This window comes from Salmo salar, chromosome ssa04 (genome assembly GCF_905237065.1).
Source record: "Salmo salar chromosome ssa04, Ssal_v3.1, whole genome shotgun sequence".
NCBI classification, from domain to species: domain Eukaryota; kingdom Metazoa; phylum Chordata; class Actinopteri; order Salmoniformes; family Salmonidae; genus Salmo; species Salmo salar.
Window position 1 is genome coordinate 85841000 of NC_059445.1, and position 13321 is coordinate 85854320.

The 13321-nt window shown below is 41.9% G+C and overlaps 1 protein-coding gene across 1 annotated transcript; it reads right to left on the reverse strand.

The window, feature by feature from the left end:
• Nucleotides 1-1269: 1269 nt before the first annotated feature.
• LOC106592051 (NEDD4-binding protein 2-like 1) lies at nucleotides 1270-10086 on the reverse strand. Its single transcript, XM_014183353.2, has 5 exons — nucleotides 9793-10086; nucleotides 7107-7234; nucleotides 6871-6959; nucleotides 4124-4212; nucleotides 1270-2571 (listed from the first exon to the last, which is right to left on the reverse strand). The coding sequence occupies exons 1-5, from the start codon at nucleotides 9879-9881 to the stop codon at nucleotides 2430-2432; spliced, it is 537 nt and encodes a 178-aa protein (XP_014038828.2). The 5' UTR covers nucleotides 9882-10086; the 3' UTR covers nucleotides 1270-2429.
• Nucleotides 10087-13321: the final 3235 nt, after the last annotated feature.

Genomic DNA, 13321 nt, shown 5'->3' on the forward strand with positions numbered 1-13321 from the left:
ATACAGGGTGTTACGGTACAGAGTCAATGTGGAGGCTATATACAGGGTGTTACGGTACAGAGTCAATGTGGAGGCTATATACAGGGTGTTACGGTACAGAGTCAATGTGGAGGCTATATACAGGGTGTTACGGTACAGAGTCAATGTGGAGGCTATATACAGGGTGTTACGGTACAGAGTCAATGTGGAGGCTATATACAGGGTGTTACGGTACAGAGTCAATGTGGAGGCTATATACAGGGTGTTACGGTACAGAGTCAATGTGGAGGCTATATACAGGATAATTTTTACATAACAAATTTTTGCTATCATTCTTTTTTTACATCCGTTAATAGACAGTGGCAACGCGGAACACTAATGATTATGAACATGGTCTTTTGCCTGCTAATGCAGTGAAGAAAACGATATGACAACAATAACGTCTAATGTAACTGGGCCCCTCTAACAGTACAACTGGCCCTAGCTTGCCCCCCCCCCCCCTAGTTGAAATGGTCTAGAACCGCCACTGCTTATGGCTTGGGGGATAGAAGCTGTTTAGAAGCCTCTTGGACCTAGACTGTTACGTATTGTGGAGTAACTACAATGTTGTTGACCCATCCTCAGTTTGGTCACTCTGACAGATCTCTAGAGTTCTTCTGTTGAGATGGGAGAACCTTCCAGAAGGACAACCATCTCTGCAGCAATCCACCAATTAGGTCTTTATGGTAGAGTGGCCAGACGGAATCCACTCCACAGTTAAAAGGCACATAACAGCCCGCTTGGAGTTTGCCAAAAGGCACCTAAAGGACTCTCAGACCATGAGAAATAAGGTTCTCTGGTCTGATGAAACCAAGATTTAATGCTTTGGCCTGAATTCCCCTTGTATATTTAAACCTTTTTTCTTTTGACAATGGTACAATTTTTATTTTTATTTTTTTATTATCATCAAGAAAAATGACTTTATCCTCGTCCTGCGATCTGAAAAAGTTGACCTTGCCCGATCTGACTTCCTTGATCCAGGCAGCCCTCTGAAAATGATCAGGTGCCCAATCAGCTTTCTCCTCACCATTTACAGGTCGCTCACCGTTACAACAACTTTGTAATAACAGTTATAACTCATTGTACCTTGGATCCGAGAGCTCCGATGACCGTAGAGTCAAGTAGAGTCACCCAATAGCTACTAACAACTTAACCCACCAGGAAACCAGGAAACCAGGAAACCAGGAAACTCTCCTGTTGCACTAGCGATGATATGATGATGATGATGATGAGAGACAATTTTAAAGCAAATTATTTCAAATTATTTATTGCTGGCAACAAAGCATATTGAAAGCAAAAACACAACATTATAGATGCCAATTTATAGAAAAGTGTAGAAAAAAAAACCTCAAAAAGATTTAAACGTTATTGTTAAAAACGACAAAAATGCAAAAACTTTATGAACGGTCAGAAACGAAGGAACTAACTTTAGACTACTAGGAGTCTGCAGATCTGTTGGACGGTAATAACATAATACGGAAAACATAGTTCTGTACTTCTATCACTTCTGCTTGAATCTAGTAGCCTACAGCACAGTCCTGTTTCTGTAATACTGTATAAAGAAACATATCTCAAGCATACAGTAAAACGATATGTGACCCATGTTGGAATCAAACCCACAACTGTTGTTTCAAGCACCATACAACACGAAAACCATTCGAAAGTGTGACGCCTTGCAATTTATGCGTAGGCTACTGTAGCCTGATCTCAGAGCAGTCTATGCTCTTGCCAACTCCTATGGTCCTACGGTCACACCAATGACCAATAGCAGTTGGCGAGACCGCAACAGATATGGGATCAGGCGATGTAAACATATACATTTGACGTTTAGCAGATGCACTTATCCAGAACGATTTAGGACTCTATTCAATCAGATTTTTTTTTTTTTGTTAAGGTGAAACTGCGTTAGAGCTGTCAAATCCGCAAGTGGCTCCCGAGATTATACCTGAAGTGGACATTGTCATTGGCTGCACAGAGTCACATTGAGACGAAAATCCCATGCAGACTTGTTAACATGTTTGAACACTGGAAATGTGAGATGTAATCTACACCTCGATTAGGATGATAAAAATCCAAAACCCTAATCCTGATATTTTTTTCAATATGAGGACCATTACTTCTATAAATATATATATATATATATATAGCTTACAGTTTCTCGTTCTGAACTTCTAACTCGAGTGGTGCCAAAACAACGATCAACGATATGATATACCAAAAATGCCTCAGACACAACCAAAACAGGCGTCAGTGCAAGAAAGACAAGTACAACAGTAAGGTATGAGTTGTTGTTGGGTTCTAGGGGTTGCTAGGTAACCAATACTCTTTAAAAGTGTAGTTTTGAAAAAAGCTAAAAAAAAAAATATTAAAAACAGTAGTTCACACAAAATGGAGGTACTGGTGTGTCTTCACTAGAGGATCCATTCCTCTCTTTCATACTGCCAGCGGTCTATGGAGGAGCCGTCGTCAAGTACATCCCAGATGTCGTCAGCTTCTTCCCAGTAATTCTCCCAGTACCTGAACTTATGCTTGGGGATCTTACCACGACAGTTTCTGTATAAAGACAACACACCTATTGTTATTGAATTGATTGGTATTTTATTAGGATCCCCATTAGCTGTTGCAAAAGCAGCAGCTACTCTTCCTGGGGTTCCACACAAAACATGACATAACACACAAGAGATTGATAACTGATAGATCTTTTTATAGATAATTAATAATCTACTGATTTAAAAGTGATAAACAAGTATACAGTCCTCCTTTGATGCACATGTACTGTATGTGTTCACTCAAATGTAAGAATGTAGAATATAGAACGTAGGCTGTAGAATTGTCACGTCCTGACCATAGTAAGATGTGATTTTCTATGGTAGATTAGGTCAGGGCTTAACAGGGGGTGTTTTGTGTTTTTCTATGTTTTCTATTTCTATGTCTAAGTTCTATTTGTATTTCTATGTTGTGTTTTGGGTTGATCTCCAATTGGAGGCTGCTGGTCCTCGTTGTCTCTAATTGGAGATCATATTTAAGTAGGGGTTTTCTTCCTGGGTTTTGTGGGTGATTATATTTTGAGCAGTGTTTGTTTCTCTCTGCGTCACGGTTTGTTGTTTTGTTAATTCAGTTATTTGTGTATTGCAAAGTTTCACGGATTTAATAAAATGTGGAACTACAACCACGCTGCACTTTGGTCTGCTCCTTTCGACAGCCGTGACTAGAATGTAGGCTGTAGAATGTAGGCTGTAGAATGTAGGCTGTAGAATATAGAATGTAGGCTGTAGAATGTAGGCTGTAGAATGTAGGCTGTAGAATGTAGGCTGTAGAATGCAGGCTGTAGAATGCAGGCTGTAGAATATAGAATGTAGGCTGTAGAATGTAGGCTGTAGAAAATAGAATGTAGGCTGTAGAATATAGAATGTAGGCTGTAGAATGTAGGCTGTAGAATATAGGCTGTAGAATATAGAATGTAGGCTGTAGAATATAGAATGTAGGCTGTAGAATGTAGGCTGTAGAATGCAGGCTGTAGAATATAGGCTGTCTCCCGAGTGGCACATCTCAGTACTAGAGTAGTGGGCTTGACTACCAACAACGATGAGAGGTGAGGACGCTGGGAGTGTGGTGTCAAGAAAATAACCTCTCACTCAACATTAAAAAAACAACAGAGGGAGCACCCCCTATCCACATCGACGGGACAGCAGTGGAGAAGGTGAAAGTTTTAAGTTCCTATACAATTCTTCTGTATCTTAGTCTACATGTTCTTAATTCCATTGCTTTACTTAGATTTGTGTGCATTGAGTTTATGTTGTGAAATCGTTAGATATTACTTGTTAGATGTTACTGCACTTTTGGAGCTAGAAACACAAGCATTTCGCTACACCAGCAATAACATCTGCTAAACACGTGTATTTGACCAATAACATTTTATTTGAGAGGCGTCACTGCAGACCCTGGTTCGATTCCGGGCTGTATCACAATCGGTCATGATCGGTAGTCCCACAGGGTCGCACACAACTAGCCCAGCGTTGTCAATTATTATTATTTGTTTTAATAATGAGGTTGTCTCCTACCTGAATATAGAATGTAGAATGTCTACGAAGTGGTTGTCTCTTACCTGTACAGCTGGTTGATGGACAAAGCGTTTTTAGGACAACCTTCAGGCAGCTCTATTATAGTGATGTGGTAGTCACGCCAACTCATCCCCTGGGAGGACAAATACTTTTATCAGAGACATAAATTGGTGTTTAAATCCGCCTGCCTCCGCCTGCCTGCCTCCGCCTGCCTGCCTCCGCCTGCCTGCCTCCGCCTGCCTGCCTGCCTCCGCCTGCCTGCCTCCGCCTGCCTGCCTGCCTCCGCCTGCCTGCCTCCGCCTGCCTGCCTGCCTCCGCCTGTCTCCATCCGAAGAAGAGGAAACTCTCCGCCTGGTCTGACTCCACCTCCATGTCACCAACATGTCTGAAGGCGAGCCTACCAGATGAGCTTAATGCCTTTTGTGATCGCTTCGAGGCAAGCAGCACTGAAGCACGCACGAGAGCACCAGCTGTTGTGGATGACTGTGTGATAACGCTCTCGGTAGTCGATGTGAACAAAACCTTTAAACAGGTCAACATTCACAAAGCCGCTGGGCCAGATGGATTACCAGGACGTGTACTGCGAGCATGATCAATAAGCTAAGGACTCTGGGACTAAACACCTCCCTCTGCAACTGGAACCTGGACTTCCTGACGGGCCTCCCCCAGGTGGTAAGGGTAGACAACAACACCTCTGCCACGCTGATCCTTAACACTGGGGTCCCTTGGGTGTGTACTTAGTCCCCTCCTGTACTCCCTGTTCACCCACGACTGCGTGGCCAAACACGACTCCAACACCATCATTAAGTGTGCTGACGACACAACGGTGGTAGGCCTGATCACCGACAACAATGAGACGGTCTATAGGGTGGAGGTCAGAGACCTGGCAGTGTGGTGCCAGGACAACAACCTCTCCCTCAACGTGATCAAGACAAAGGAGCTGATCGTGGACTACAGGAAAAGGCGGGCCAAACAGGCCACCATTAACATCAACGGGACTGCAGTGGAGCAGGTCGAGAGTTTCAAGTTCCTTGGTGTCCACATCACCAACAAACTATCATGGTCCAAACACACCAAGATAGTCGTGAAGAGGGAACGACAAAACCTATTCCCCCTCAGGAGAATTAAATGATTTGGCATGGGTCCCCAGATCCTCAAAAGGTTCTACAGCTGCACCATCGAGAGCATCCTGACCGGTTGCATCACTGCCTGGCACGGCAACTGCTCGGCCTCTGACCGTAAGGCGCTACAGAGGGTAGTGCGTACGGCCCAGTACATCACTGGGGCCAAGCTTCCTGACATCCAGGACCAATATACTAGGTGGTGTCAGAGGAAAGCCCATAAAATTGTCAAAGACTCCAGTCACCCAAGTTATAGGCTGTTTAGGACCAAAAGGCTCCTCAACAGCTTCTACCCCCAAGCCGTTAGACTGCTGAACAATTCATAAAAATCGCCACCGGACAATTTACATTTACCCCCCCACCTTGTACACCGCTGCTACTCGCTGTTTGTTTATTATCTATGCATAGTCACTTCGCCCCCACCTACATGTACAGATTACCTCAACTAGCCTGTACCCCGGTACCGGTGCCCCCTGTATATAGCCTCCACATTGACTCTGTACCGGTACCCCCTGTATATAGCCTCCACATTGACTCTGTACCGTAACACCCTGTATATAGCCTCCACATTGACTCTGTACCGTAACACCCTGTATATAGCCTCCACATTGACTCTGTACCGTAACACCCTGTATATAGCCTCCACATTGACTCTGTACCGGTACCCCCTGTATATAGCCTCCACATTGACTCTGTACCGTAACACCCTGTATATAACCTCCACATTGACTCTGTACCGTAACACCCTGTATATAACCTCCACATTGACTCTGTACCGTAACACCCTGTATATAGCCTCATTTTTGTTATTCTTATTGTGTTGCTTTTTTTATTTTACTCTACTTGGTAAATATTTTCTTCTTCTTGAACTGCGTTGTTGGTTAAGGGCTTGTAAGTAAAGCATTTTTCGGTAAAGTCTACACTTGTTGTATTCGGCGCATGTGACAAATAAAGTTTTGATTTGAACAAGAGGAAAGTATGCGACTGGTCTGACTCCACCTCCACCACCAGCTAGGAAGTGAAACCAGCTTCAACTCAGTCTTGTGGTTTTAGTCAGATGCCAAGTTGTACAAAGGATGTGGCACAAACCCGGTTTCATGAAACTGTTTTTTTTTTTTTAAGTGAGTAAATAAATTGTCGGATAAAATAATGACATGATAAAAATGGTAAACTTTCCACATGTCCACAAAACCAAGATGGGATCTTTTTGTGTCGGTAAAATTAATTATGTGAGAAATTTGGGTGGAAATGCTTTTATGTGCAAATATTGATATAATAACCATCGTATCAAAGTAAACTTGGAGTCACGTGACCCACTACGACTGGGCGGGAAAGCGTGCACTTTATTAGGCTACAGATTAAATCAATTATGTTGAACTTCACAGGTTGAAAGGTCACGCTGATGAACTTGATGCTCTATATAACTATATCACTATGTAACTATGTAACTATATAACTATGTAACTATACAATGCACAATGTTTTGTGAGAAAACCATCTGCAGGGTTGAAAATGCGATGTACCGAATAAGTTAAATTGGTTTTTAGAGGGCATTTAACCGCAAAAGGTATTTTTATGTACACTACGTCAACATTTTATCTACAACAAGTAGATTTGATAGAAAATTATAAAACACACACACACACACACACACACACAGTGGTCCTCACCATGTAGACATAGGGCCACATGTCAGAAAGTAAACAGTGGATGTTGTAAACGATGATCGGATCCACACCTTCCTTCATGGCTCTAAAAACTGTCACACAACAAAAATAAAGCATGTCGGAATACTTTGAAGAATAAAACTGTGTGTGTGTGTGTGTGTGTGTGTGTGTGGTGACACTATAAGCAGAGCAGATATTGTGTCTGTATGCCCGCAGCCACCCAGCAACCCAATACCTACCATCCCGTCTATTCCACTGATGGTTACGTGGGAAGTGGAACTTGTTCCAGTTGAACATAGCATGGTAGTTGGAAGCAGAGTATATCCCTCCAGCCACGTCTGGTCTTCCATATTCATCAAGGAGCTTTCTGGAAAACAGAATAAAATCATTACATCATTGTATCGTTACTGTATATTATTATATAGTATGTATATTATTATATAGTATGTATATTTTTATATAGTATGTGTGTATATATATATAGTATGTGTGTGTGTGTATGTATGTATGTATGTATGTATGTATGTATGTATGTATGTATGTATGTATGTATGTATGTATGTATGTATGTATATATGTATGTATATATATGTATATATATGTATATATATATATTATTATATAGTATATATTATTATATAGTATATATATTATTATATGTGTGTATGTATATATATATAATTACAAATGAAGTGTGTGTATGTATATATGTGTGTGTGTGTGTGTGTGTGTATGTATGTATGTATATATATATATATATATATATATATATATATAAAGTGTGAGTAGATAATCACTTTAGGAAATGAACCACCACCTCAACTCAATACTTGTTTATTCTTGTTATGAATTAATCAAAATCAAATCAAATTTTATGAGTCATATGCGCAGGAATACAACCTTACAGTGAAATGCTTACTTACGAGCCCCTAAACAACAATGCAGTTTAAAAAAAAATAAAAAATACGGATAAGAATAAGAGATATAAGTAACAAGTAATTAAAGAGCAGCAATAATGTACATATAGGTAGAGTTATTAAACGTGACTGCATAGATAGCAGAGAGAGGCAGTAGTGTGGAGAGGGGGGGGGGCAAGGCAAATAGTCTGGGTAGCGTTGTGGAAATATTGAATCAAAATATTTCTCAGATACTGGAACTTGTGAATTCAATTAAGACTTTATTACAAAGTAACAGAGCCGAGCAATTCCATGGAACATCTGACCGTCTTATCACAGAACTGTCTTTATAGTTTTCCTTCCCTTCTATATCTAGTATATATATATATATATTTTTATTTTATATGATTCTATGTGGCTTCCAAGCAGTCTGGTCCATGTTTATCTGACACCACCATGCCTTGATTAGAATCCAGTGCTTCATTCTGTGTTGGACCACTCCTGCACCTCCTAATAATAGTATGGACATTGGAAAATTACCAGGCGACCGAAGACTCTTCAACATGGGTACTTGAAAACCACCAAAGAGCTGGATTTTTCATCCACGGTAGCCATTTGACTAGACTTTCAGGAGTCTTATGGCTTGGGGGGGTAGAAGCTGTTCAGAAGCCTCTTGTACCTGGTCTTGGCGCTCCGGTACCACTTGCCGTGCGGTAGCAGAGAGAACAGTCTATGACTAGGGTGGCTGAGAGACGTTGACATCATGTGTCAACGTTGATGTGAGCCATGACCAGCTTTTCAAAGCACTTCCTGGCTACAGACGTGAGTGCTACGGGGTCGGTAGTCATTTAGGCAGGTTACCTTTTTTAACTGCCATTTTTTTTCCTTCATTATAGACTTACGAAGAAAGTTAGGCAAAGTTGCTATTCCTCAATAAAGTTACTGGAAATGTTCTTTACGTTTTTCCTCAGTTTCTTCTTCCTAAAGAAAAAAGTTAAGAAGAAACGGGATTCTTGAAAATAAATACTTAAGGATTTCTTCTTTGTTAATGTTTTTAACTTGAGGACAACTAAACCCTTGTCTTGAAATGAATGGATATTTTTGTAACCCATTAACGTTTTCTTGCGCCAAGGATAGTTGGCTACCCGGATATTTAAATACAGCAAGAATACAAAATTAAAACACGCATTATTTAGCTAGTTTGTAATTAACAATATATTACAATATTCTAGAAGTGTTAAATAGCTAGCTCTATCTCGTCTATTTGCAGTCGGACCAGTTGTTTTTTCCGGAGTCCCTTGCCATACCCCCGACGGCAGAGACAGACAGGGCCACTACATCCTGTCTTTCTGGTGTCTGCAGTGACCCCGCAGTTATCAGGTCTCCCCAACAGAAACCCTTTTTTCCTGGCTGCTATTTCCTCTACTCTCACTTATAATCTCCTTTCTTGGTTATCCATTTCTGATATAGCCAGTCTGATGGCTATAATATGTGAAAAATAACGGAATAACCAAATCCAATCGTCCCTGTCACATAAACGTATTTATTGGTCACTAATGTCAATGCCATATAAGATATTGACGAAGTTCCTCACAAAACAAGGAATTCCTAAGAACATGTTGAGGAATTGTATTGTTAGGACCCTGGGTTTTATAAGCGCTGATATCGACCCTGCCGTTTCAGTTTGTTTTTGCGGTACAGTCGAAAGCGCGCCGAACTTCGGGCTAGAAGGTCGAGGGTTCGAGACCCGCTCCCTCCCTGTTTCATTACAGTATTTACCAACTTATAAACTTCCTATTTTCTTCCCTTAAGAAACCTCTTACGTTTTTTCGTAAGTAATGTTTTGTGAATCTGACCCCTGATGTCTAGAAGTTATTTTCGGTCATAAGAAATGGTAGCGGCAATATTATGTACAAAATAAGTTACAAACAACGCAAATAAACGAACAAAAAACGTATAACGTCTGCCTGATGTATTTATTTTTATTTTTATTTTTTTGGGGGGGGGATAAAGTATTGGAGTAACCTACCTTGCATGGCTCTTCTTTCCAACTCCGGGCAAACCTCTGATGATGATGAGATTCTTTTTAGGTGGTTTCCGTCCTCTTCCATTCGCCATTTTGTGTTTTGCACCTCCTCACCAACAGCACATCACCAGATGTCCTCTGTGCTTCAGAGAACACGCCCTACCACAGACACCGGGAGAACTATTCTTTTAACTGTCTGGAAAGTCAACTTCTTTTTTTTCTTCTCGGTGCAGCAAATAGTTACTTTAAAGGTGACAAAAAAACGATTTGAATGCAGGTGTCCCCCCCCCCCCCCAAAAAAAAGTACTACTTTTTCTAAACTTTTTGAATACCGATCTCAGAAACTATTGGATTGGCTGCCTTCAAATAATGGCAGGGCTGTAATCTGGTATTGCATGTTGAAGATAGAAATACAATGAATAGAAATACAATGAATAGAAATACAATGAATAGATGATACACAATCTCCTACAGTATTCCAATCCATCTGACAGTCACATTGGATCTACACAATAATGTCTATTTCTATCTGATCATTCAGTTAATATCCATCGTTCCAAGTGTACATCATCAACTCAAACCAATTAACCAATTATATTTTGTGTAGATGATAAGTTTAAATAAAGTTGTGACGGTCAACTACTATATGTCTCTCTACTGTATGTCTCTACTGTATGTCTCTACTGTGTGTCTCTACTGTGTGTCTCTACTGTATGTCTCTCTACTGTATGTCTCTCTACTGTATGTCTCTCTACTGTATGTCTCTACTGTATGTCTCTCTACTGTGCCTCTCTACTGTATGTCTCTACTGTATGTCTCTACTGTATGTCTCTCTACTGTATGTCTCTACTGTATGTCTCTCTACTGTATGTCTCTACTGTGTGTCTCTACTGTATGTCTCTCTACTGTATGTCTCTCTACTGAATGTCTCTCTACTGTATGTCTCTACTGTATGTCTCTACTGTGTGTCTCTACTGTGTGTCTCTCTACTGTATGTCTCTACTGTGTGTCTCTCTACTGTATGTCTCTACTGTATGTCTCTCTACTGTATGTCTCTACTGTCTGTCTCCCTACTGTATGTCTCTACTGTATGTCTCTACTGTATGTCTCTACTGTATGTCTCTACTGTGTGTCTCTCTACTGTATGTCTCTCTACTGTATGTCTCTCTACTGTGTGTCTCTACTGTGTGTCTCTCTACTGTGTGTCTCTACTGTCTGTCTCTCTACTGTATGTCTCTACTGTGTGTCTCTCTACTGTGTGTCTCTACTGTATGTCTCTCTACTGTATGTCTCTACTGTATGCCTCTACTGTATGTCTCTACTGTATGTCTCTACTGTATGTCTCTACTGTATGTCTCTACTGTATGTCTCTACTGTATGTCTCTCTACTGTATGTCTCTACTGTATGTCTCTCTACTGTATGTCTCTACTGTCTGTCTCTACTGTATGTCTCTACTGTGTGTCTCTCTACTGTATGTCTCTACTGTCTGTCTCTACTGTATGTCTCTCTACTGCATGTCTCTCTACTGTATGTCTCTCTACTGTGTGTCTCTACTGTCTGTCTCTACTGTCTGTCTCTCTACTGTGTGTCTCTACTGTATGTCCTTAGTCCCCTCCTGTACTCCCTGTTCACTGACGACTGCGTGGCCAAAAATGACTCCAACACCATCATTAAGTTTGCTGACGACACAACGGTGGTAGGCCTGATCACCGACAACGATGAGACGGTCTATAGGGAGGTCAGAGACCTGGCCGTGTGTTGCCAGGACAACAACCTCTCCCACAATGTGATCAAGACAAAGGAGCTGACCGTTGACTACAGAAAAGGCGGGCCGAACAGGCCCCCATTAACATCAACTGGACTGCAGTGGAGCGGGTTGAGAGTTTCAAGTTCCTTGGTGTCCACATCACCAACAAACTATCATGGTCCAAACACACCAAGACAGTCGTGAAGAGGGCACGACAAAACCTATTCCCTTTCAGGAGACTGAAAAGATTTGGCATGGGTCCTCAGATCCTCAAAAGGTTCTACAGCTGCACCATCGAGAGCATCCTGACGGGTTGCATCACTGCCTGGTATGGCAACTGCTTGGCCTCCGACCGCAAGGCACTACAGAGGGTAGTGCGTACTGCTCAGTACATCACTCGGACCAAGCTTCCTGCCTACCGGAGCGCCAAGTCGAGGTCCAAGAAGCTATAAGACTCCTGAACATCTAATCAAATGCCGCCCCTCTTTTACGCACCTGCTACTCTCGGTTATTATCTATGCATAGTCACTTTAATAACTCTATGTACAAATTACCTCTATTACCTCGACTAACCGGTTCCCCGCACATTGACTCTGTACCGGTACCCCCTGTATATAGCCTCCACATTGACTCTGTACCGTAACACCCTGTATATAGCCTCCATATTGACTCTGTACCGGTACCCCCTGTATATAGCCTCCACATTGACTCTGTACTGGTACCCCCTGTATATAGCCTCCACATTGACTCTGTACCGGTACCCCCTGTATATAGCCTCCACATTTACTCTGTACCGGTACCCCCTGTATATAACCTCCACATTGACTCTGTACCGTAACACCCTGTATATAGCCTCCACATTGACTCTGTACCGGTACCCCCTGTATATAGCCTCCACATTGACTCTGTACCGGTGCCCCCTGTATATAGCCTCCACATTGACTCTGTACCGCTACCCCCTGTATATAGCCTCCACATTGACTCTGTACCGGTACCCCCTGTATATAGCCTCCACATTGACTCTGTACCGGTACCCCCCCTGTATATAGCCTCCACATTGACTCTGTACCGGTACCCCCCCTGTATATAGCCTCCACATTGACTCTGTACCGGTACCCCCTGTATATAGCCTCCACATTGACTCTGTACCGTAACACCCTGTATATAGCCTCCACATTGACTCTGTACCGGTACCCCTTGTATATAGCCTCCACATTGACTCTGTACCATAACACCCTGTATATAGCCTCCACATTGACTCTGTACTGGTACCCCCTGTATATAGCCTCCACATTGACTCTGTACCATAACACCCTGTATATAGCCTCCACATTGACTCTGTACCGTAACACCCTGTATATAGCCTATGCACATGTAGGTAGAGTTAAAGTGACTAATCATGGATAATAAACAGAGAGTAGCAGCAGCGTAAAAATGGGGGTGGGGACAATGCAAGTAGTCAGTCATAGACTGTTCTCTCTACTATTGCATGGCAAGCTGTACCGGAGTGCCAAGTCTTGGACTGTATATAGCCTCTCTACTGTATATAGCCTCTCTACTGTTTATAGCCTCTCTACTGTTTATAGCCTCTCTACTGTTTATAGCCTCTCTACTGTATATAGCCTCTCTACTGTATATAGCCTCTCTACTGTTTATAGCCTCTCTACTGTTTATAGCCTCTCTACTGTTTATAGCCTCTCTACTGTATATAGCCTCACTACTGTATATAGCCTCTCTACTGTATATAGCTTCTCTCCTGTATATAGCCTCTCTACTGTATATAG

What these genes read in the sequence shown, in the direction of transcription:
- LOC106592051 (XM_014183353.2), bottom strand. Translation starts at nt 9,881, where the DNA reads ATGGCGAATGGAAGAGGACGGAAACCACCTAAAAAGAATCTCATCATC. An exon ending in GGAAAGAAGAGCCATGCAAG is followed by an intron (nt 7,235 to 9,792) that starts GTAGGTTACTCC and finishes TCTGTTTTCCAG; the next exon opens with AAAGCTCCTTGATGAATATG. An exon ending in TCCATCAACCAGCTGTACAG is followed by an intron (nt 2,572 to 4,123) that starts GTAAGAGACAAC and finishes GTCTTTATACAG; the next exon opens with AAACTGTCGTGGTAAGATCC.